The 27,161-nt window shown below is 27.8% G+C and overlaps 1 protein-coding gene across 3 annotated transcripts in view; it reads left to right on the top strand.

Moving 5' to 3' along the window:
- LOC129988066 (transcriptional repressor p66 alpha-like) overlaps positions 1–27,161 on the top strand; it is a 64,741-nt gene that overhangs the window by 30,460 nt on the left and 7,120 nt on the right. For all 3 annotated transcript variants that reach the window (XM_056096174.1, XM_056096176.1, XM_056096175.1), the window contains exons 2-4: positions 16,127–16,200; positions 19,917–20,009; positions 22,798–23,527. In XM_056096174.1, the coding sequence (XP_055952149.1) occupies positions 16,136–16,200; positions 19,917–20,009; positions 22,798–23,527 (888 nt within the window). In that variant the 5' untranslated portion in view covers positions 16,127–16,135. The remainder of the gene's footprint in view (positions 1–16,126; positions 16,201–19,916; positions 20,010–22,797; positions 23,528–27,161) is intronic.

Genomic DNA, 27,161 nt, shown 5'->3' with positions numbered 1-27,161 from the left:
TCAGTTATTCTCAAAATTCCTGAAATTCATTTTCAGCAATCAGGTATCAGCTTTATTCAGATGATCATTCAGTCATCAATTCTAGACCGGATATTCATTTTTCAGAACTTGAGAAAGCACCGTCATAAAGAAAATATTTTCTTATAACTTTATTTCATTGATTATCAGATATTTCAGACTAAGACTTATCTGGATATAGATAATACTATCTATTTCCAGATAGTCGTTTCAAACTAGGTGGCGGGGGGAATGACCTCTCCAATATATTTTCCAATATTCTTTTATAAAGGTGTTACCCCGCCCTCCACACTCTGCATAAAATTTTGGACATTGAGTAATGCCGCGAAATAAACGTGCATAACGTTGGTAAACAATAGTTAAAAAATATTGATCGTTGGCTTGAAGTTAACATTTTTTTTTATCTAAATCTATCGTGTGATCCTTGGTGATTACTCCCTGGTATGTGGTTGAAAGAATTTGTGTTTTAGGCATGTTTGTACTAAGTAATTCAAACTAAAATATGACCCAGAACTACAATTGTAGTCACAAAATCACATACAAAATTTGATATATTTAAATCATTTTGCGTTATCACGTTTATATGCTTGTGAAAGCACAGACTGACAGAAAGCAAACCCCTAACGAATTTGAAAGGTATCTACACTCTCCTTCATTATTAAATACCAAATTTTGTCGATCTAAATTTCTTCATTTTGTAGGTATCGTGTTAAGTTATATTCGGATAGTTGGACAGACTGACTCCTTTTGAATGAATTTCTCTCAAAATTTGAATGTATCCACAAATTTTAGTGCTAAGACCACATACCAAATTTCAGCTATCTAGTTAAAAGCGTTTTTGAGTTATGTTTACAGATAGACATAATGCCAAAAATGTATTTTTCGGACTCGGGTAGATCTAAAGCATAGATTCTTCAAAGTCTTATGTTCTCTTTTTTTTTTTTTTTTTAATGCTTTCTCTATACTTTATATACGAGAAAGTGAAAATGGTAAAAATATTTTTATTTGTTGTCGAAAATGATGTATATCTTAATCGTTTTTTTTTTTTTTAAATTCATTAATGCATCGAATGAATACCGATAAAAATATTTAAAATTTTGAATTTATTTATTTTTTTAAATTCAATACGTAAGTATTTTTATTCTCGAATTTGGGATGTAAATTTATAATGATTTATAAATTTATATCTGAATCTAATTATGAATGATAAAACGATTGCAATTATTGAAAATACAAAAAAATTATAAATTTTAATAAATTCTGACAAAAATATATGAAACATGCACATATATGGAATATATCAGAAATCTATCTGATGAATTCTGTCTATTTTTTGCTGAAATGTAATATTTATCCAAATTTAATTTTAATTAAAAAAATACTATCTCAGAAATTAAATGTATCTCTTTACTGTTACCTGAAATTTCTCCTCTCTAAAAATTGGAATACGTAATGCTTGTTCTAATTCTTGCTTTCAGTCTTGTGATTTCTATCGTTGCCAGAAAAAAAGTAAAAAAAAAAAATAAAAAAAAAAATTGTTGATCCTATGCAAATGCATTTTAATTTTACTTTTGATGCATGGCTGCCTCTCTCCTATTATGAATGCTGCTTAGTATTATGTTCTTTTTGAAAGTGATGTTTAAAGAATAAAATAAGCAAGAATACTTCGTGTCATTTTATTATTATTATTTGCCTTATCGCATTGACATCGTCTGCTTTCCGTCCTACTTCTCACATTGTTACTTGCCTGCTTAATGCTGTCTCGTATTCACTGCCATTTACATATTAAATGCTTAAAAATATTTTCAGGTGGTTTAATGTATACAATTCTAATGGAAGAGAGTCTAATTTTTTTTTTATGCGTTGATTATTATTAGGTTACACTGAAAACTTCGATTAAAGAATTTTTAATTTTATATAGTTATCTCAAATCTAAAATTTTGTCTTATATCCATTCTATTATCCATATTTCGCTGCACATCACTAAAGAGCATCAGTGTATGTCTAGATTTATGAATTACTAGCTTATATACTCGATATTGTGCGGAAATTAAATATTTTTGTGTATTATGAATTCAGTTTAAAAATTATTTTTTTTTAATTAATACAATGCACAATCCTTTTATTATACTCGATTAATCGTCTTTTAGCCTTAGCGTCTTGTAATCACTTGAAAATGAATGATACATGAATTGTTTCTTTTGGTGCTTTTAGGCACTGTTGAATAATTACTTTAAATGAATAAATAAAAAAAAAGTCCCAGAAATACGAAACAGAAATCTATGTTTATACTTATAATAAAGCTCAATGTGTGTGTGTGTGTGTGTGTGTTTTGGCGCTTTACAGGCTAGACCGTTCGACCTGTAGCTACAAAATTTGGTACATATATACCTTGGAGGTCGGAAATGTGCACCTGGGGTCCTTTTTTTGAATTTTGAATTAGAATTTTGATTATCAGTTAAAAACTAACTTCCGCCAAAAAAAAGAACTTTATTTCCCCACCCCCAAATGAGTAAGGCTTCAGTCCCCCCCTCCCACAATAATGACATCAGGCTAAACATTTTTCGAACAATTATTTCAAATGATTCTGTTAATTTTCTTAATGTTTGATGCATTTAAAATTAAACATTGTTAATTAACCGATCTTTCAGATTCATTCTCATGTACTTTTTGAATTCAAATAAAACAGAATAAAGGAAACTAAAAATTTCTAATCTACATTGCGCTACCCCAACTGACGTAAAAAATTCACGCATGCGCATTGTGTTCTGATTGTTGATAACTATTTCCAACGTATGCGGACTTGATTTAAATTATTTTTAGGGTAGTTGTATGTTTTTGTATTTATGTTAGTTATATATTTTTTGTATACGCTTACAATTTTAAGTACATCGCTTTTTAAGTAGTTTTTTACCTGTTTTCGATCGATTATTTTAAACGATTCTGTTTATTTACTTAGTGTTTGATGCATTTAAAATTAAACATTGTTAATGAATCGATCTGCTCATGATGAATCTGAGAAAATTTTGTTGACAAATTCTTGAGATATTACATAAATTAAAATATTCTTTAGTGTCCATAAGGTTTAAATGCTCAGCGACTCTGTTTTCAGTAATCATGTTATTAAAAAAATGCTTTGTTTCAGTTAAAAATATTATATTAATTGCAGATTAATCATTTCCACTTTAATTTAAAGCATAAATTCTACGGGAGCTAACAGAAAATTAGAGAGATAATATTATGTTATGATTGAAGGCCTTTATAATATTATGAGTGAATTATATGACTATCAAAATTTGAAGTTTTAAAATATTTTGATGAAGAAGTTATTAAAGTAGGAAATAAATAAAATATTTAATTATTAACATTTTAATGATCATTAAGATTGGTGAGCCGGCTGGTCGCCAAAGGCGGCTAGTGTATAATAATAATAGTGGCAGAGTGGATCAGAGACTTGCTATTTTCAAAATCGTCTGCGTTAAATTTTAAAAGAATTAATAATTAATTTAAAAGAATAATAATAATTCAGTTATAATGAAAAATTAAAGAAAAAATTACATAGAAAGGAATTTAATATAACTGAAAAAGTAACATCTTGAATTTTTAAGATGATACTAAAATATTTCTTTTAAAATAATTCTTTCTGAATTTGCCATGAAAAAAAAAAAAAAAAAAAAAACAGCAAAACTTTAAATAATTTTAAAGAACTGAGTTTGTGATTAACTTTAAAAAGTCGATGGTGTTATTTCTCTCGGATCTAAAAAATAAATATGCGAATTTAGGTAGAAATCGGACCAGTCGTTTAGGAAGAAATGTGGAGCATACATACATACATTTAAAGCCACAATGACTTTTATATATGTTAAGGTAAATCTTTTGGGAAACTCGTGAATTTACGAAAAGGCCTTTTGGAATGCTTGCTCTTATATTTGACCCCCTCCATTTATAACGCATTCATTATGGTAATTAGACAATTTCTTTTCTGTGAATGTTTTTCCTCATTTCGTGTATATGTTCAACAATCTTTGGAATGTCTGGTTTCATTTTTTGATGGCTTCAGGCCCGTTAACGTGGTCGTTTTTGGTGAACTTCAAATCATACTCAAATACCTTTCATCACGTAGCTGCGACTGGCCTGTAGGCATCGACGGTGCTTGACTTACTGACGCTAAGTAATCTTATATCTGGGGAGATTAAAGAAAAACAGCAAATCTCTAATGTTCACGGGGCATTGGGTTTCTTGTGCGGTCTCGTGAACATGTAAAATAAGCATACTAACTTGACAACTGCAGTCAAAGGTAACTAAAGTTGACATTTCGCAGAAAGCTACGATCCTCTGTATGATTGATTGGTGATGTAATACCTGTGATCATGTATATGTATCTTAGAGTTGTTTTGATCAATTCTGCGAATAGCTAAAAATAAAATTTTCAGATTTAAGATTTCCTTTGATATTTCATCAATAACTTAGTTTTTTTTTAAAAAAATTCACCATTAAAGATTATTTAATTGTTTGTATTGGTACAGCACATAACTCTGTATGCCATGAGTTCATTTTTTTTTTTTTTATAATTGTAGTGTTGTGAGGATTATTGAGGATTCTTTTAAATATCGTAAATAAGAGACGATTTACTAGTAATCAATTTATGTTCAAGTGACGCATGTCAAATGTTGGTATTAATTTTCAATTATGTCGCATCTTAAGAGGGAAAAAGATGCGACGTCCCTGCTGCTACTTAAGACAACTAGATGCATTGTTATGTGTGAGATCAGAGCGCGATATGAACGCTATTGAACCAAACTATTACAGAATAATGGTTGTTCAGCTCGATTGGACTTTGCAGTTATCTGTAAAATTACTTTTAACCTGAAGATGTTTATATGCTAATATATTATTCGTAAATATTTTTAATTAAAAATTTAGGAAAATTATAACGTTTTATTCCAATAACGTGGGATTATTTGTCTTCAAGATATTTGTCAGTGTTTTATTTGTATTCAAGAACCATTTTAAATCTTTACTTAAAATTTAGAAAATAAGCTTCTATTCATATTTCCGGATTTTTTTCTAATTTAAATAATTAAAAAAATTAATGTTAAGTAGACGATTTTACAACAACAATTTTCGTTGTTTTAATGATTTTCTCACGCGCTTTATGACAAAATAAAATGTTTATATATATGCACATTAATGCTATAATTAAGGGCAAACTGTTTAAATATAAAATAGAAGTAGAGAAGTCTAAAATGTTAGCATGCTGTGACATTTTGGACTAAAAGTTCAAAACTCTGTTTTTTTTTTTTTTTTTTTTTTTTAAGATACAGCATTTCTGTGTAAATATGTTTAGATAGATAATTGCTCTAATTATGAATGGCTACTGATGGTGGAAGCCATTATTTTGCAAGTTTTAACGAAAAAAGCGAAGAAAATTTCTGAATGAGATACCATTAATATCTTAGTTTTATTCTTATGCTGATTATTGTAGTATTTATCAGATAGCAGGGTATTTATTTGCGTGTGTATGTGCGCGCGCGTGAAACATAGTTTTAAAAATCAGGAAAGCGAGACCGTGAGAAAATATTCCTTGCTAGTTATAGTTTTAGAAAGGAATTTTTCTCAGTGTTTTGATTTCGTGGAAAAATGAATTGTACGCTTCATTTTGAAGTTAAAGTTACCATTATGACGGGGATCGAGTGATTAGAAAATTAGTTTTAGAACATGAATGATTTGAAATTATATATAATATCGATGTAACTTGTGTATATATGTGTAATTTATTTGGATCTATATTATTCTGATCTGAAGTTATTTTACTACTATTTCTGAATACGAATTTTATGTACGAAATGTTTAAGATTAAAAGTTGATATCGACAATTTTTTTTAAAATTTTTTATTTATAGATTACTAAAAACAATATACGACTAGGAATAAAGATAGTGTTGTTACTGATAGCAAGAAAAGAATACAAATCCAGCTGCGGATTGCTTCATTATTCGGAAGCCAATTCCGTTAAAGATTCTATCACATGGAAGAATTTATGAAACCAGGCGTAAATGGCCAAAACAATAAACCATATGTTAGCAAACAATAAATTTTTTATGAATTAAAGACGCATTCTTTCATTATGACAACTTTATCATAAGTAATAAATATACTTTTACATAACTTGCAGTTAATTATATAAAATAACCAATAAATGTTTCTTTAGGAAAAAAAAAAAAAAGATGAATGAATGGAAATGTGTAACTATACTTGTAAAATTGGTCCTCAAATTGAATTATACTTATAAAACGTTCATTGCTATCAGATTATTTACTCTACTTCGTGGACATAATTTTTCTATTGATTTGACTATAAGATATAAACTTAATGCACAGTATCTTAATGTGGTAAAAACTCGTTTCTTATAACACAACTTCCGTGTTTGTTCAGGAAAACTGTGAAAAATGACTATCTATCATAATTCAGGACTATCGCGTTTCGAAAGAATGTCTGGTTTCATTTGAATAGATTAGAAATCAGTCTTTAATTTCTTTTAATAATAAAGGAGAGTGTGTTTTTCTGCTGGCTCTGTAGATGCCAAATTCGCCTGACTTAATGCTACCAACTTTGACATAAATGTAATTTTGAAGGTGTAATGCAATTTTGAAAAAAAAAAAAAAAAAATCCTTAATTAAAAATTTAAAATTTTGTTACTTTTTCCAAATTATTCCCAGAAACATCCTTGAACAAAATTGATATTTGCATCATTGTAAAATTAAAGTAATAGTAATGAAATAAATAAATAAATAATGTTACAAATTTAGTTGTTCGTTCACTTTTTCACTGATATTTTTAACTTTTTTGCATACTGTTCAAAAGTAGTTTTCATTGTTTCATCAAATATTTAATCGCGTGATTTTCTTTCATATTGGAAGCTAAGTAAGAAAAATTCTTATTAGCACAGTTTATATACGAAATCAGAAGGTGAAATGACATTGCCGCAAAAGACAACGTGCAATTTCCATACGCTTAGTTTTTTATGGCATTATAATGCCATAGGACTGAACTCCATTAGGACGATTTATGTATATAATAGACGGAACTGATGTGAAGCTATTAAAATAGTTTTTAGCATTTGACGCTCAGAAATATTTTGTTCAGGGCATTTTTATGCATAAAATATTTTATTGAAAGTAAGGCAACGAATATTCCTGGTGACCAGTATTTCATAAAAAAGCAGGCATTGATATACATTCATTAATCTCGGGATAGTTAAATTTTCTAGGAAAGGGGTTTCTTGTTATAAAAGAATGTGCTTTCTTTCTTTCTTTTTTTTTTTTTTAAGGAACATAAAATAATGTTCTTTAAATAAAAGGAAATTGTGTGTGTGTGTGTGGGGGGGTGCGTGTGTGTGTGTGTGTGTGTGTGCGTGCGTGTGTGTGTGTGTGTTTATATATTTGAAGAGCTCTGGAATTACTGAGATGTTTGAATAACGTTTTTATTCTTCGAGATCCTTTACCTATTGAATTTTCTTATGGATTTATCTAATTATTTATATTTAGGTATAAAAATTTGTGTTATAGATTAAAATAGGTGTTTATGATAATCTCTTTTATAACTGACAAAATATATGGAATTAAAATCTGATAGAAATTTTCTCCCCGTATGACATCAGTTTGCTTCTTCGTTCTGAATGAATATTACATTCGTTAAAATGTTGTTTTTAATCTTGAAATATGCGTTTTTTTTATATGACAGATCTACTTCTTGAATTTCAACTTTATCGTTATTATTTTTCCTTTTAATATTTAAAGTATTTGGATCTTAAATGCTTCGTTTTTTATAAAGCATTTTTTTCCCTATCTTCTAGATGTCTCCAATAGATGTCATTGCTCAAATAATTTTAAGTTCTTTTTCGTATTAAATTTTCGTGGTTGAAGTTTTCTTAAATCTATGATTAGAAGAGAATAAATACAGTTTTAGTTAGTGATATAATTTAAACATTTTAATATATTAGAGCTATATAAATAATAATATATCTATATAAATTTTATTATTATATTATATATGTTTTTAAGCAATTTGAAAGGATAGATTAAAGTTTTTAATATGATGTTTGCGAGTATTCTATATGTATTCGTAATTTTTTTTTCCCACTTGACTTTTCTATGGATATAAAAACGAGAACTTGTTACTGACGTATAGAAGTTCAAATCATTTAACTCATTCGTAGACACTAAAGAGTTTCAGATAAATGTTCATTCACGAGTAGATTGTTTCAGTTTCACATCTTTACCAAACGTGTGTGTATGTGTCCGTACGCGCGCGCATTCGTTCTTCAAAAGTTGCTTTTCACTGACTTGTCCTACTGCATCGTTTACATAAGCGGTGTTTCTCCGCTTTTACGTTTTTCCCTCGTAATAACACTTTTTATTTGACTTTTCTCTTACATTTTCAAAGTATTAACAGTCTCAAATTCATATTTATAAAATTGTGTGATTTCCACCATATACACCACGGCAGGCATTTCGAACAAGGAAAAATAGCTACACAAACAGAAACATTCCGAATAACTCTTTGTAAAGAGAGCATAATTCTTATGAATTTGATACGAAAATTGTAACCGAAAGAAATACCCCCCCCCTTTTTTTTTTTTTTTGATTACATATTTGGGTCGAAAACAAATGGCGCTTTCTATCTGGAATAAATTTTTGTTAATTCTGTTGATAAAATACTAATTATTAAAATGTATATGTTTCATGCAAAGAAAGAACAATATTAATTGCCTCTTAATTAATTGCATACTCCTACTATAAAAGAATACATTACACAACTAACCTTCTAACAATGGATAAGCTAAGTAAATGTATTAATAGCTATTAATTTACATTAGATATTTATTTGAGGTTAGTCGCCTTATCAGTGATCAGTTGGTTGGCTGGAGCTTTTGATTATACTTAATTTCGTATCATCATTTAAATATACTTTATATGTCTAGGATTCCATCAAATTTTTAGACTTGCCCTGTTATTTTAATTATCCTATCTATGTCCTCTTCATTCTGTACGTGACTTTTTTAACAGAGACTAGTTCTGTGACATACAGCACTATTAAAAACATAAAAGTGCGACCCATCTGTTGTCTTAATTTCGCGGCATTGTAACTTCACCTTTTTATTCGTTTCGTACAGGTATTAAATAGAAGTATTTTTCTTTAGCTTTTAACAATGGAAGAAAATCATGCAATTAATTATGTGACGAACAATGAAAACTGTCTGAATTTCGGGGCAATAATTTAATCTGTTGTCGGAAATTAGTCAAATATTTAAAAAAAAAAAAAAAATACAGGAAAATTGTGCATAACAGTTGAAAATTAAGACTTGATTTTTAATTATTTAAATTTAAAATAAAAACTACTCCGAGCCTTCACATTTCCACTTTTTCCATTTTATTCTCATTCTTTCCAAGATATATATGCGCCAAATTTGGTAGCTGTCTGTAAGTCATATAATCTTGCCTGTATAGCGCCAGTAAACACACACGCACATACACACAAACTCTCATACATCCATTTTTATTATTAATAGAGATAAATAATTAGCATAAAAATAAAATATTCTAAAATATTAATTATAGGCATTTGTGGAACGTTTACCTCTTCCCTGTGCATTTTTGCCAATGAAATTGACTTGGGTCTACTTACTTTTTATACCATCTTACATGCCATTTACTACTATTCTTCTGATTCTTGGGAAATATGAAAGCGGATTTATATTATAATTGATTGCGGTACTATGCACTCATAAAATGCTTTGAAATTTCTGTTTTAAAACTTTAAATCTTACTTAGAAAAAACTTTTGAAGTGAAGTGGTGACGGCGCTATTTTTTTAAAAGTTTTCTAGCTTCATAATAAGTAGAAACTTTTGTTGGGTATTTTTCCTTTGACATTTTAAGCATTTTGCTAAGTGGTGAATTATCCTACAAAGAACTTTCTTTGTGCTTGAAACTTGGGAGTTCATTGCTCTTTTTATTTTTCGTTTGTTTCCATTATTGAACATCAGTATTGTGAAAAGCTTTGAATTGCGATTGGGAAAAACTATAATTGGTTAGAAATGGATAATAGAAGGCGTATTTTTGGCATGTTGTTGTAAAATCTTGTCTTTCAATTTGGTAAAAATGCAAATATTGCAATTGCTGTTTAAAGAAGCTAATTTTGTCAAGACAGGTTCCGAAATTTTTCTTGTATGGAATTAAATTTCGAGCTATGTTAAGGTCACTTGAGTACCTAATTAATTATTTAATGGCTATAGTTTAAAGTGCTAAATGGCATCTGAAACAGCTTAATTCTTCAAAAGAATCCGTAGGATTTATAGCTTTCAAATTATTCATTCAGTTTCATCTCATTCTGTTCAGTGCACCAGCATTATTTCTTTTTATAATTCCTTCTTTAGTATCAGTCATTTGTTTCTTTTAGTATCAGTGAGCTTTGTTTCTTTTTATGAGATTTCTTTAAAATGGCCAATTATTTACATTAGATTGATATTTCACATGAATATTTTAAATTATCGACTTTTTTTATCTCTTGTTATGTAACTAAAGATTATCATTTTAAGTATTTGTTGTCTCAACATTTTTTCTTTTACGATAACGCAAGAACTTCACAATCAGCTGTTTGTGCAAAAAAAAGGTAGTTCCGATACATTCTTTAAAAGATAAGGCACCCGCCACACACACAAAAAGTATACTGTTGTAATTATCTCAAGTTAGTGATATAGTGGCACATAAAATTAGACATCATTCTTGCCTGGCAAGTTGCCATATAAACTACTTTGCTCTCAATTACGATCTGAAGATTGGATGAGTGCTCCTGGATTTCTGACAAATGCTGTTATTATTTATTTGTTTTTTTTTTTTTTTTTTTCATTTTAAAATAAGTATTCAAGAGAAGTTTTTTAACTGCAGCTAGTTTCATACTTTTCTGCTGTTAACTGATTCTTGAGGTTCTCTTATAATGTAACAAACAATCTTGGTGTTATAAAGTATCGGCTTATGAGAGTTTATCAATTTCAAGAAGCGTGAGGTTAAAAAAATTCTATGTGACCAATTATAATTATTCGTTTTTTAAGGCCCATTGCCCCCAAACCAATTACCTTAGTAATAATTTGTCCCATGTATTTGTTTTTAGTACTAAAATAGACCGAGCTCAGGTTAATACTGTTCCATTTTGCGCGTGATTTTATTCTTTAAATGTGATTTCTATCATTCTTGGGTTTGCATCAGTTTGAATAATTAATTCGTAATGTTCTACAGGTATTACTTGTCTGAAATACCTGTAGAACATTACGAGTCAAGAATTTTTACCCTTATCTTGAAAAGGCTTAATTCTTCACATATTACAGGTTAAAAGTTGGCAGTTTAATGAGGTGAAATAATTCCTAATGACGTTTTCTCTGTTACGATTATAAAAGGGGATATTTTTGAGGGGAGGGAGTTATGAATAAAAAAGACATTATGAACTCATTGATACACAGTTGAGGATTAAGACATTTTGCTGCCCCAGGCAACATATTTTATACCTACTTTTTAAATAAATTGATCGATTATTTTCGCATTTCAACATATATTTTTGCTGATGATTTATTTTAATGTCTACGTTGCGTCCACATTTATATTTAAATATATGTTTAACGCTTATAAGTATTGCTATAACTGAATGAACGCAATGAAACAGATAGGGAAACCGGACCCATTATATATGACAAAATCGGAATTATATTTCATAAAATTTGCATATTTTACAAATTTATTTGGCAGCTAGACTAATAATACTTTTTAATTGATCTGCTTGGCACTCCTCTCACCAGAATCAAGGGGTTGCCGTTGCTTACCTGCATAAGATGGAACAGCTTAAACGTCACTTTTGTTTCGAGGCTCGAATTAGTCGGCAACTTAAATATAGAAAACCGAATTTAAAAATTACAGAAGGGGGGGGGGGAGGTTTATTAAATTAAATAGCTTTTAACATAATGCATAAATGAATTTCATGTTATAAGAACTCCCAAAGTAATTTTTTACTCGATATTAGATACTATAACATTTTGAATATATTTTAATTTCAGATTTGTAAGGGGAAAAAGAAAGTTTGTGAAATATCGGACGCTAAGTTTATATATATATATATCATTGCAAATTCTAAAAATAATGTCCTTGCAATATTCCACCCGATTTTAATTTTGTTAATGTTACAAATTTTATAAAATTTTAGATGATGTCATGACTACTTTTTAATATGTAGACTCTTAGATACTATGATTTTGAAATAATTTAGCTTTTCATTAACAGTGTGCTCTTTTTTTCCCTTTTTTTAAAAGAGGCAATAGCAGCTTATGATTTCTAAGAACTTGGAAGGGAATTTTAAAACTTTTATTCAATTCATATGAACTTAAATATTAGATTGAAAATTAGCATTTCGTGATTTTGACCAAACAGAAGTTAAAATTGTACACAAAGAATAAGAATTAAATTTCTAAAAGCCGATACAAATCGCCTACACATTTTGCTTAAGGGTTTTAATACTTTCTTATCAATTTCGATTTTCACATGAAGCGATCTCTGTAGCTGGCTATAAATACTGTGAAATAATTTTTTTTTGTTCTACTTATAGTGTGATAAATTTATTCTGTGGAACGATAAATCCATTTTTATTACATAAGTTTAAGAGTTTTTATATATAAAATGAACCGTTTTAAAACGAAAATTCTTATAAATGAAAATAGTCGTAGAAGTAGAAAAGCGGCAAAATTTTTTTAAGAGTGTTGTTCTAACGCATTTCATTTGGTGAAAGAATGAGGATGTTTCATTTTGATTACTGTTTTAAAAAAGTGATTCTTCGAGTTTGAAAGGTTATTTATTGCGTTCTTAAAATAGCGAAAAGCTCTAAATGTAGGACACTGTGTGAGATGTGAATCCAAAAAGAAGCCAACACTCTGGGAACACTGAACCAGTAAAATGATTCGGTGGAAAAAAAAGTCCAGGGGAAATAAAAACTAGTTTTTATTTACACCCTACCCCCGAAAAATGTTACGTTATTGCCTCCAACATGCAAATGCGAGTCGTTCTTATTAACTTCTTAAAGAATCAAATAAAATTAATAAAAAAAATCCCCTGCGGCTCAATGTACATGTATGAAGCATCTGAGGCGTGCCTGCGTGGCAAAATAAATGTCTGGCGCGCGTCTTCGAGCCTGGTGATAAAGACAACGATATAAAGATCGATATTTTCTACCACTTCTGGCTTTGCTTTTTAACTGTGAATCGCGGATTACCGGAGGAATATATTTTTTTAAAAACTCGTCTCTTGCCGCGCATGGGAAGAAGATCGATAGAAAAAACGTGGGCGGCAAAAAAGATGGGGGGAGGTGAAACGTGAAATTGTGTATGCGTGTGGGACGATTTTCGGGGGGGGGAGGAAGAAAAGAAGACGGTCGAGAGAGAAAACGAGTGTTCCGTCTCGAATTTTTTTAATTGGGAGGGAAAAGAAGCTGTTGTATTCGGCGTCGTCAGAGTGTGAATTTTTAGAACGTGTTGCTGGAGCGGGTCACTTGATCACGTGAGCGACCGCCCTACCTTTTGGTCAGGTCATGTGACCATGCATTTAAAATTGGTGGTCGGATAACAAAGATCAATAGCCGTAAGCCCTTTGTTTCTTCTTCCTCGCTGTTGGCGGGAAGGGGAAAGAAGCTAAAAAAAAAAAAAAAAAAGATAAAGATAAAAACTAAGGGAAAACGAACCCAGATCGCGCAAGATGGCCGCTCTCGAGGAATTCTTTTCGCTCAAGACGCGTGTTCGTTTGCAAGATCTCGTTCATATCCAGTTTTATCACTTCTTTATAGATTCTTTTTTATACATGGATTCGCGTTTTGGTTTCGCCACAGATTCGTGATACATCCATTGAGCGTGCAAGATTGTTCCTTGTTTTGGTGTTTTTTTTTTTATTTATTGCTATTTCTTTTTTCTGACTTGCAACTTGTTCTCACTAGAAGTCGTTGCGCCGTTTGCGACATTTTGTCTCTGTGTAGGTGACAAATCCGTTGTTTCATTATTCCGATTCGGTCGACGCCAATGATTTCATAATCTCAATGCTTTATGTTTTCTTGTTTGTTTTAGAGAGTTTCGTAAAGGATATAGGGTATGCACTTTTTCAGATGTAATGTAATGAAACAATTTCGTAATGGACCAAGTAAAATAATTAATTTTGCTCCATCTCGGCTATTTACTTCAGAATTTTTTTGAACTTTGAATATGATGACATACAGTATTACAGCCTTGAACTGCTTCAGATATTAGATATTTTTCGCCATCAGGAATATTTTGGGGTTATTTTATTGCTATCAATTTGCATTATAACTAGCTGTAAAATTTCCCTTTGTTACTATAGTATTTCGTAGACTTATAAGACACGTCTTTTTTCATAAAATTTCATTAGAAAATGTCCATAGATAATTGCAACAGAATGTAAAGGATACAATTACAACTAGTGAATTCACAAATTTTACTGCATTAATTTAATATCTATTCATTTTTTTTATCAATTTTAATTTTGAGGTAAAAGCCGACATCATGTATATGAAATCCATTATGAAAGTATTTTTTTTTTATATATATATAACATACTTTTAAAAAAAAGGAAGAAATGTGCTGGCTGAATGTGCCATAAAATTATAATATGTTTAAAAGTTAAATAAATAAAATATTTGAAAGCACCTTCTTGATTTACTAATTCATACATTCATTTTCTAATTAAAAAATAAATAAATAAAAGCCTCTAAAAGGGAAATTAACATTTTCTGAATGGGGAAAAAAAAAGAACAATAAATATGTACTTAAAAATATTACTAAATATTAATTGGGTTTAACTCATGTGCACATTTGATATTGAATTACAATTCAATATGTGTGTAATGTTTTTTCAGGTACTTTTTTTTATATATTTCTAATGCATTTAAAACAACACTTTTCTGTGAAAGCACTTATTGTTTAACTAAACATATTTTAAATTATTTTTTTAAATGCAGCAATTTAAATTAATTAATTTTTCATGTTGTGCTAAAAAAGACTTTTAAAATACAGAAATTATAGAATTAATTTAAGTTAGGTTATGCAAACTCAATTTATTTAATTCTTTTAAAAAGTGTATCATTGTCTCTGATTATACACTAATTTCATTATAAGAGCCGTAATTTCAATACATAATTTTACCAGGTTATGATATGAAATGCATTTATTTTTGAAGAAGTTTTCAGCCTTTTTTTTATGCTATTTATTTATTATTATTTTGAAACAAATATATCAACTAACCACTCCAGAGTAAAAGGAACAGGATTTTTTCCCCTAAGGAATCTGTTATCTCCTCCCTTTTTTTAATAGAAAAATAAAGAACCAATGAAGCAATTTTTAATAATATTATTTCATTAAAAACATTTTATATTAATATGTTCAAATATCAATATTAATAATAATAATTATTATTTAAGTGGTGAATAAAAAGTTTTTAACGATTTAAAATTATTTCTTAATGGTTATCAATATTAATTCACTAAGTATTTATCCATATATATTTAAGTAAATAATTTTTTTAAATACAACTACAAAAAATATCACTGAGTATCATTGAATATTTTGTTGAAGTAAAGATTATACAATTTAATTTTAAGATTAAGATTATACATTTTAATTTTTATTTCTTCTGTTTATTAAGTAGAATTATAAAAAGTAAATGATAAGTTTGCAGTCTTGTTTAATTGTTCTTTCATAATATTAGTTTAATCTGAAATAGAATTTAAATGAATAATTTTGGTTGTAATATCTTAATTGTAAGTGCATGATCTGAAATTGGCAAATATTTGCTTGTATTTCATGTTCTTAGTGAAATTTAACTGCTTCTTTTATTCTTAAAGAATACTGTTCCATATTTTTCTGATGCTTGTAATTAATTTTGTTTCTAAATAAGCAATATCTAAACCATTATTTTTAAAAAATTTCTTTTTTATAATGTATGAAAATACATTTGAACTTAAAAATGTTTGTTATGTTTTTTCTGTTATTAAAATGCATTTTCTTTTAAAGGTAGTAAGAATGCCTAAAGAATGGACTGGCCCTTCAGAATATTTTGCCGCTGGGTTATATGGAAACCAAAACAGGTAACATTTTTTGAAAAATGCAATTCTATGAAAGTATGATTTTTGATCATTGTAGATAATAATAAGAAAATAAGAAAAATTCAGATACATTTTTAAATAATTTTTATAGGATTGTCAGTTTTAAGTTTTTATTACTTATGATTATTTTTAATTTATTTATTTTTTTGCTTTTTTTTTTTTTTTTTTTTTTTTTTTTACTGAATCAGAAAAGAAAACTTTGATTGCCTTTTTTATAAACATATACTGAAGTTAAAAAAATGTTACCAATCGGCATGAGAATTAATGAATTAAATTTATTGAATTTTTGTAACATTTATTTAAACAAGAATTTATGTTGTGATTTTGAAATGAAAGTAAGTAGTAATTAAAAGTAAGATATAATCACAGATTTAAAGATCTTCCAATATTTTATGAACTTTGATATTGTTTTATATCAGCAATATCTGGTCATAGTTAAATAGCCAGTACACACACACTAACTGGCTAATCAATTATGACCAAATATTGCTGTTATATAATATATGATAGAAGTATTGTTTTTATCATTTGCTTTAACATTTGGTAATAAATATTTGAAGCTTTTTAACCTTTTAATGATTAGTATAAATCTAAAAACAACCGCTTTATTCATAATAAATTTAATGGTATCATTATTTCTATGTATGGAAATTTAATCTCTAGTTTCTGTACCTTTATCATACATTTAATCTCTAAGGAACTGATTTGCCATTTTTGTGGATTTCCATTTGACTATTATAAACTGTACTTAAATCTATATAGCTGATTTTGTAAAAGTGAATTAACTATAGTCTGTTATCATACAGATTATTACAAATGACACAATAAAACAAATTTTAAATGCGATAGAATTTTTGGCAATGAGTAACTTGAAGTTGATTCCTTACTTTATATCTTTTATGGCCTTCTCTTGGCTTTTTGCAAATAAATGGCAAAAGAACTAATTATTATTTTCATACTTTTTAAACCCTTTTGTGTGTGAGATTGATTGATTGATTCTTCAGATTTTAATTTTTATTTGTTAGTTCACATTAAAAGTTGATAATTGTTGACTTAAGATCTATTATATTATAATGCCTGTTAATATATTAATTATATTGAAGGTTATTAACCAAGCTTAATTGTTTACTTATACTTTATTTTTGTCATTATGTATGAAACAAAACTGCACAGATTTTGAATTTAAAATGGATGCATTCATTTGATAGAAAAGAAATACAGTTTAATAAAGGCATTTTCTATGCTTTATTGTAGAATTTGATATACAAAATTACTCACTATTAGTATATATTCATAGCTGGGGAATTATAATACTAGTCTATGTTTGCATTTCAGCAAACAGTCGAACTTCAGTTGTCATATTGCAATCAATAATTAGATAAATGGTTCTGTTTATCAGGCACAATAAATAAAAAATATCTGGAAATAATGAGAATGCCTACCTATTTGCATATGTTACCTTCTTATAATATTGGATTATAGCATAGCTATCAAAAGGCCTGGCCGTAATATATTCTACGTTCTATCTTACTTTTTTTTTTCATCTTTTAAATTTTAATGATAACCTTTTTTTCATTAAGAATGTTAGGAACAAATACATAAATAATTCAGTATATTTTAACTCGGGCAAATCTTTGTCCATCACAAAGCTAACAACAAAGTTACATAATTGTACTGATATTAATTTGTTTATATTTTTTTCTTTGTTTCAATGTAAAAACATCTATTTTATTTATACTTCATTTTTTTATGATCTGAAGTAAAGTTTATTTTTTTCTTTCATTGAATGTTCATTTAAAGAATCTTAAGTAATGATTTAAAACATTTCCAAATGTTTAGTAATGTTTCAGCTGTTTTTTTTTTAAAAATATGAAAAGAAATTTCACTCGCCTTTCTTAAAGTATCTAAGTACCAAACACTGAAATTTGAATTAATATATTTATTCATTTTTTTGTGCTCTAGATTTTTAGTGTTTTACTTAAAATTTTTGTTTAACTATTTTACAAGAATTGAATATTTTGCTACACGTGCATCTGTGCATTATAATATTCAAAGTGACTTTTTTTTTTTTTTTTTTTACAACATAAAACAGGGATGAAATTTATTTTTTTCCTGCATACTTAGTATTACATTTGGATGAATATTATTTACAATAGACTCTCATTGTCTTGCTTAGAAGTAGTTCATAATGTTCTCAAACTGATACAAAAAAGAAAATACTACTTAATATGCCTTGTTGCTTTATATTTGTGTTAAGAGAAAAAAATTTTAGAGCCATATCTGTCTCATTTGTGAACATACTCTGTATATTTCCAGCTGAAGAAAGTTGGTTGGTCCAGATTTGGGAAACGTGTCTTCATATTTCTGACATTCTTTTTTTGCCTTAGATGATTATGTCAGATAGTATGCAGTGTCATCACACAAATAAGCAATGAATGCTTCATTTTTGAATTTCTAAAAATATCTTCATAACTTCCGTTTTTGTTTCAATTTGGCAATCACCATTGTTGTTTCAACAACTAACCTTATTTTCTAGTTGCATTTCAACCTCTATGAATTTTATTGATTGAATGAATTTATATGCCTTAGTACCCTGGCAAATGATTTTTGATTTCTCTTCTCTCATTCCATATTTTTTATTTCATATGTTTATTTACAGATATTTTGTAAGTAAAAGAATTCATAAAGATTAGACAGTATAATAATTTTGAGTAATTAAAGGAATTATCTTTATCATTCACATTTTGTAAAAAGTGTGGATACTAATGTGCAAAGAATGTGATGAAGTACTCGAATTCGATTATTTTTAATTTTCCTGTCAATATCTTTGCTGAAAAGTTCTAAAAAAAAATGCAGTTATTAAATAAATTTGGAATATGCCCAATACATTCGTGAGAATTATGATTTGAATATCAAACACAAATAAAAATGAAAGGAAAGATAGGAGAAGAATTGGATTAAGTAAGTTATAAGAACCAGTTTTCAATGCTTTTTCTTTATGTCAAATTCACCCTCACTATTGAGCCAATTCTGTGAAGGAAGCCATAGGAAGAGCTAATCTCAGTGTTCTAGGTTTTCTTTTATTTTTTAGGTCTTTAAAGTACAAAATCTTTTTTTTTTTCACTTTTCATTATTGTTGCTTTCCGCTTTTTCAAAAGATCTTCTAGATAATGCACTGTTGCCTTTTGGTGTATCACTTTTATTTCATTGGATTTTCACTTTTTTTCCTGCTATATATGCTAAAACTGAAATTGGTGAGGCATAGCTTTTAATGGCCTTAGCATGGTTTATTTTCTGTACCAAGTTTATAATTGGATGAAAGAAAGAGAGAAGAACATTTTTTTTAGCAATCTTAATATGGTTTTATAAATTTGTCTTATATTATACCCGGATAGGTTTAGAAACAACTCTCTTCATTTTTCATAAAAATAAATGTATTTCTAGCTTTACTACATTCAAAATTGTGTTTAGAATTTTATAAGACTTTTTCAACGATGCATTTTGATTCCTGTTTGATTCTACTTTTTCAGGTTTGAAATGTAAAATAGTTCTTTTTATAAAATTCAATTTTCCTTTAAAAAAAATTGGAGCATTTTCTGTAGTTAAATAAATGCATTTTTTGTATCTTATTGCAACAATTATTTGATGTTCATTGTTTTATTATAGTTTCATTAATTGTTTATTTCTTTATTCTTCAGAAAAGCTGTGTTTCGATCTGTCCTTCCACCGGAAGGACACTCCCGTGCTTTTAATGCTATGGAATTTGAAGAAGCTGCTGATTTATCTTTAAAGTAATTTAATTTCTATTTTTTAATGGATTTGAAAGTTTTTTAATAATTGAGTTGTTTATTATAAGTGATATAATTGTGTTGAAAGATAATTTTAAATGTATTTTTAGTATACAGTGGTGACTAAAATTTTGGACACTTGAATATTGTTATGTTTTTTAATTTTGCATGCATATAGAAAATGTTACATTTCACAAAATGCAAACTCTTACATATTTTTTTAAAGAGAATTTAATGCTGATTTCAATTCAAAAAGTAAAATTCAAATATTTGCAATAAAAAAAAAGTTATTCTTACTTTAATCTGAATAACAAACTCAGTAATGAATGCTTGTTCTGAGAACCAGTCAAATGTTAATAACTGCTAGCAGAAGCTGACATCATGTTTAAAGTTGGAACAAGTCATTATTGTACTTTTTTCATTGAAGGAGGGCTTTTTTATTTATGTAATCAAATTGGAAGTTGTAAACTTTTTAATATATAGTTGGGATTTTTGTAAATATTTCTAATATTTAGTCGAGAAGCAATGACATCAAATAAAATAATATATTTTGATACCTAGAAAGAGAACTAAGATTATTGTGTTACATGAATGTGGTCTTTCCTACGCTGAAATTACAAGACAAGTGGGGGGTTCAATGATTACATCTGGAGTTCGAAAGTTTTATTTATGATATCAAGAGACAACTTCAATAAAAAAATAAAGCAGGAAATGACTGAAAGAGGTACACCACATCTTCTGACCACAAAAGAATAAAAAAACAATGTCTCCAAGATAGAAGAATGCCATCAGAAGTCAATTGAATGATGCTAGCATTTATGTCAGTTCAAGAACAATCAGGAGAAGATCATTAGATGTTGGACTAAGATGTAGAATTTAACGAAAAAATCTTTATCTCAATTTACAGCAGCTTATAAAAAGATTACAGTGGATAAAGGAAACACATTAATTGGACAGATGATCAGTGGTCACAAGTTATACGGAGAGATGAAACAAAGATATTGTTAATTGATAATGATGGTGAAAATATGTAAGGCATAGAATAGGTGAAGAGCTACATTCTGACTTCATTCAGGCAACTATGAAGAACTCAGTTAGTGTTATGATTTGATCATGCATGTCAACAGACGGTATTGGTCTCCTTCATGTTATCGACACATCATTTATTTTTCAGCAGGATTCAGCTCCTTGCCACACAGCAAAAATATCGAAAGCGTGATTTAGTACAAAGAGCGTTGAATCATTATCATGGCCAGGAAACACTCTTGACCTCAAAATTATTGAGAACTTATGGCACTGTTTAAAACTCTTATACATATGAAGCATTCATCAAATAAAAAAGAATTAATTGAGACTATAATTGTTTCCTGGCATCATGCAATAATGAAGGAAGAGCTTAAATCTCTCATCAGCTCAATAAAACATCAGTCTGAAGCTGTAATAAAAAATAAAGGCTACTCTACTAAATACTGATAACTCACTGCAGTCATCAGCATCTTGTATCTTGATAATTATTGTCGCTCAATTATTTTTGTTTTGTAAATATTTGAATTTTGTTTTTTGTATTAAAATCAGCATTAAATTCTCTTTAAAATGATGTATAATATTTTGCATTTTGTGAAAGGTTACATTTTATATAAGCATACAAAGTCAGAAAACATAAACATTTTCAAAAGTGTCCACAATTTTGGCCACCACTGTATATTTTAAAGAAATAGTCTTTGCCCAAAATCTTGAAATGAACAATTCAGATTGCATTCTTACAATTTATTTTAAAATGAATTCATTTAGATATTTGTATAGTTAGAAATAACATAATTTTAGTTATAAAAATAATTTATTTTACCCTAAATTAGTTTGAATAATTTGCAATATTTCTATGAATGTAAAGATATTTTAATGAAGGGTCCATGTTTGCATTCTAATTTCAGAATGATATAATTCTGAATATTAGTTTGCAAACATTTTGTTTCATTTTCAATTGCCTGCAATTTTAAAATGCTTTTCATTATCTATGAGCTATATAAACTGAGTGGTTATTTCATATTTTTTGAAAATAAATTATAACATATTATATTATATTATTAATTGATAGTTGGTATTATATAATCATTTAATAAAAGTGGGAAAAAATATGCTTTTAAAAGGATAATCAAGGTTTTTAAAATGAGTAGATATTTATATTTTTAAATGATTGAATCAAAATTATGTACAATACTTGTAGAATTAATGAGAAGTAAATATTGTAAACATTTGTAGTAAAAGCAATTATTATTTGATAATTACTAAAAATAATAAATATCATCTCAATTTTTTTAAAATTAAGTTTAAATTATTATTACTAATAGAAATCTTGCAATAATATTTTACAATTGCTCTGTTTTGTAAATTTGTGTATTGTACATCCATTATTTCTGTCTTCTGGATGTCATATTTATTCAGTTAAATATTTTACTTTTGTCTATCGAAAGCACTGTTTTTTAGACAAAAGTGATGAATAATGGAATAATTTTTTCTCATTGAGTTTATTTAAGATAAATAAATGGCAGGAATCATTATTTAAAACACTTACTTAATCCATTTTTTTTTAATATTTAAATTTAATTTCTTTTAGTAAATACATTTAATAGTTTTTGATTTTTACAATTTTACAAAATGGGCTTTTGTATTTTTGTTGTAGAGTATTTATTTAAATGCAGTTTTACAAATACAAGCTAATTTTTATTTCTTGAGTCTATCATTTTTTTCAGCATTTTTACTCTTTTGTAAAATGTATCTATAAATCTTTCAGAAAAACAAAACCAACTAGCTATGAAACTAGAGAAAAAGTGTATCCTTCTTCATATAGTCTGGATGAAACTATGGATCTAAGTACGAAATGGCGTGCACCTCCTACCTCAGAGAGGAAACCCCTCAGTTCGATAAGCTCAACTTTAGCCCAGCCAGCCTCAACATCAAATACCTCAGAATTTGGCAATCCTGAAAGGACATCAGAACACAAGCGGAGCAAATCCTCTCATCATGTCCGTATGCTTCCGCGGAAAAGACTGCATACAACAACAGAAACGCACCATAATAGTGCCAGTAGTTGTTCCTCGCCAGATGTTATTGTTCTCTCTGATGAAGAGCGGCCTCGTCTCAATGGCCATCTGAATGGGTATGACAGTGATGCAAAAAATTCGGACTCTGAAATGCCCCCTCTGCCACCTGAGAAACATTGGGATCCCAAAGAGTTGAAGGAGAAAATGAGGCAGTATAAACAGTTCCGTGGTGAATTGAGAAGTGAGGAAATGAAGCTTGTACTTCTGAAGAAACTTCAGCAAAGCCAGATGATAAAAGAGAATATACTTAATCAAGCGGCTGCTGCTGTAGCAAATAAAATTGTTCCTACAGGTAGTAGAAGTGCTTCTAATACTGCTCCTCCACCCCCATTAGTAAGGACTGGTCAAATACCACAGCCCCAAAATAAGATGCTTGGGCAACAGTTGTCACATCAGACTTCTATGATGTCTTCACCATTGGTAAGTTGTTGCAGTTATTTGTTATTACGAGGCCAGAGTTTATTTTTAATTAATTTTTTTAATAATTGTATGTAAATGGAAAAAAAACCCATTTTGGTCACTTAATTTTAATATATTTTTTGTTATATTATAGCACCTCTTATTTAAGCAAATTATTATTTTGATTTTGCAAAACGGCTCTTGAAACACCTGACATAGTTTTCACATAATTTTAGTAATGCTTTATTATTATTTATTTTTATAATGCATTTATTCAAACATGTCAGTTATGGAACCCATATATTACAGCATTTTGAAAAGTGGAAATTTTAACCATAAAAAAAAAAGAAAAAAAAAAAAAGAAAAGAAAGAAAAGGCCATTGTCAAATCTTTGTAAAATTCAGATGGGTATAGGATTATTTATTAAATTTCGGTACAAACTAACTGTGATGAAATGTATTAAATGCTACTAGTGCTATAAAGCATTCTATTAGATATTTTTGAAAATGAATATTAGCACATATTATATATAATTTTATTTTAGGTAATTTGTCAATATCTTCTAATTAATAATTAAAATAAAATCCTTTATAAAGAGAAGAAAGCAGATAGTTTGCTTTGTAAGACAATTAATATTTATATATTTAATGAAAATCTTAATTACAGTGAATTTTGCTTCACTGTGTGATACTTTCTATGTGAAAACTTTGCTAGTTTTCAACTCATTAAGTATTTCTATAAAGGTGCATGAAATTACTTTGTAATTACTTTGATCAGTTCAGAAAAAATAAATAAAAATCTGAAAATGAATGAAATTTTAATTATAATAGTCTCTTTGGATGAAATGTGGATATTTCATTTATTGAAAAACTAGCAAGCATAACTTAATCAAAATATTAATATAAAATTAAAATTTTATGAGAAATGTTAATGAATAGGTAATTTAATTTTGTTTCTTCTTTGATTTATTTATATTTAAATTTTTTTTATAAAATGCCATAATTTCAGTTTTTACTGTAGTATTTCTTTCATTATCCCTTAATGACGTTGTGTAACATAATATCATGTCATTTACATTATTTGCCTTTAAATTCCTCATAAATACTCGCTTATAAGATTAACACTTGTATAAAATAAACTGTACATGTGTTTAAATATAATTTATAATACCAAAAAAAAGTGTAGAAATAAATTTAAATTTACTGTAAGTTCATATTATTGGTTTGAATCTTTCACCCTCTTTATTAATATATAATATAACCGTCTTTAGTGACCAGCTAGTTTCCCAAGAATAGTTGCATGTTTTCCTTTTGTTTTTTGAACAAAGTATTTTTAAGCATTGAATTTTAAAACTTGTTATTTGATTAGCCCCACACCTGTTATGCTTATTGAGTAATCATCTTAATAGTGTTGATTTCTATATCATAGTGCCATTGAAAACTTAAGTATCTGAGTAACTGCACTTTGCCTTTTGTTGTAGTATAATTTCTTTTTCTAATTTTTTTTATGTAACTTGTGCTGATAATAAGCAGAATCCTTCTTTATTAATATTCAATAATGGAACAAAATTAAATACCAGATAAGACAAAAAAAAAAAAAAAACCATGAGTTTGATTACAAAAAAGGAAAATTATTGTTGAAGATTATGTAAAAAATATTTTTACAAAAATTCCAGAAATTTATATAGAATATGTGGAACAACTAAATTTGTATAATTAAAAGGGCATTTTAAATTTTATATTGATGTAAAAATCAGTCTTGTGCAATAATATTTTCTGGAATTGCCATTCTAAAATTTTTCTTAGTTGTATAAGCAGTAAAGAAAAAATTTTTTTTAAAATTGTTCCGAGACTTAACCTTTTAAAGTAAAAGTGATACTAAATTGGGTAAGTCAAATGATCTGTCCTGTAGAACACTAATACACAATTTCTTGCCCCCTCATTCACAATTGCATGTGTGAGTACAATATATATATATATATATATATATATATATATATATATATATATATATATATATATATATATATATATATATATATATATATAATATTCACACACATTGAAATTATATAATTTCAATTTATCCATGCTCTTAAAAATATTTTTATCCTGAATTGAGATATGCTTACTTTCCCCTTGAATTTCTGCTCCTTGGTTGGAGTTAAATCATTTACTGATCGCGGATTCAACAAAAAATTAATCTGCTGAAAATTAGACTCGCATCTTAATGTATGTATGAAGAATAAAAGATATCATTTAACTCATTAAAAAAAAATAGTACCTATATTGACCAAGCAAATTTTTTGCAGTTACAGCTATAACATTTGGTGCATAATTAATAATAATGGTAACTCAGTTCATATCCTAGCCAAAGTTTCAAAATGTAATGCAGAATTTTTTTTTTTAATTTAACATTTTATTTTGTGTTGCTGGTGTAATGCTTAAAAATAGTTCATAAATTTTGCCAAAATCGCACCAAATATTTTTTAGAAATAGTGCCCTTTTGGCATTATTAGTTGCATTGCTATACTAAGCAAGCAATCACCCACAATTTCCTGAAGTTTCGTAACAAAGCTGAGTGCTCCTATCTAGCCTATATGGGAAAATGTTTACATTTTTACCCTTACTATCATTCCTTTTTGTCATAGAAAAAAATACTGAATGCACCATTGGAAGTAAAGAAATGTTATAATAATTTTTGTATTAAACATTTAATGTCATTTTACTAATTTTTAAAAAGTTAAAAAAAAAAAGCTGCAAGTTTTCTTGGCAAGGAATTAAAACTAAACTTCCTACATCTAAATTCTATTTCCATTTTCAAACATTTTTTCCTAATTTTAAAAAAAGAGGTATCCAAATATCTTTTATCATTAATTTTTAATTAATTTTTTCCTCACAAATTTAAAGATTTTTAACTGCAATTCTGTTGAAGGAGGAAAGAATTTTTCCCCTCTCCTTCTAGGAGAGAAGTTCAAAGGAAAGGGGAAATATTATCAAAGTATAAATTCATGAAATCAACCATGAATCAATCCATAGTCAACCATTATGGCAGGGAATATAAGAAATCAACCATGAATCAATCCATAGTCAACCATTATGGCAGGGAATATAAGAAATGTTGTGAATTGCCAGGAACTTCATTGAGCATTATCAAATATAATGACATTAAGTACAGATATTTATAGTTACACAATACATGTTGTTGACATGTATTATACAGTTATTAGGTTATTATTATTATTGACATTGTACTAAACCTCAAATCATATTAATTTGAGGTAATTTGTCCAGTAAAATTTTAAGAACAAAACAAAAAAAAATGTAGAAATTTTTTAATTACATGTAGTGTATGGACAGCTATTAAGAGCAAATGATATAGCTCTTTTAAACATGATATTTTCTGAAAAACATTATCAACATTTTAAATTTAATTGATTGTAGTCATCGGTGGTTTTATAATTTTGGGCTGTATTAATCTTTTAAATTTATCAATAAAGCAAATATAAATTAGACAATATTATATACTTATTGAAAAAATATATTATGTTGATGAAGGTTTTTTTTAGTAAAAATGTAATTTAGCCAGCTGAAAAATGTATATGTCTAATTGAAAAACTCACCTGCCTATTATGAGGATAGCTTTGACAATATTA

This window comes from Argiope bruennichi, chromosome 10 (assembly GCF_947563725.1).
Source record: "Argiope bruennichi chromosome 10, qqArgBrue1.1, whole genome shotgun sequence".
NCBI classification, from domain to species: Eukaryota; Metazoa; Arthropoda; class Arachnida; order Araneae; family Araneidae; genus Argiope; species Argiope bruennichi.
This window is presented reverse-complemented; position numbering and strand designations above follow the sequence as displayed.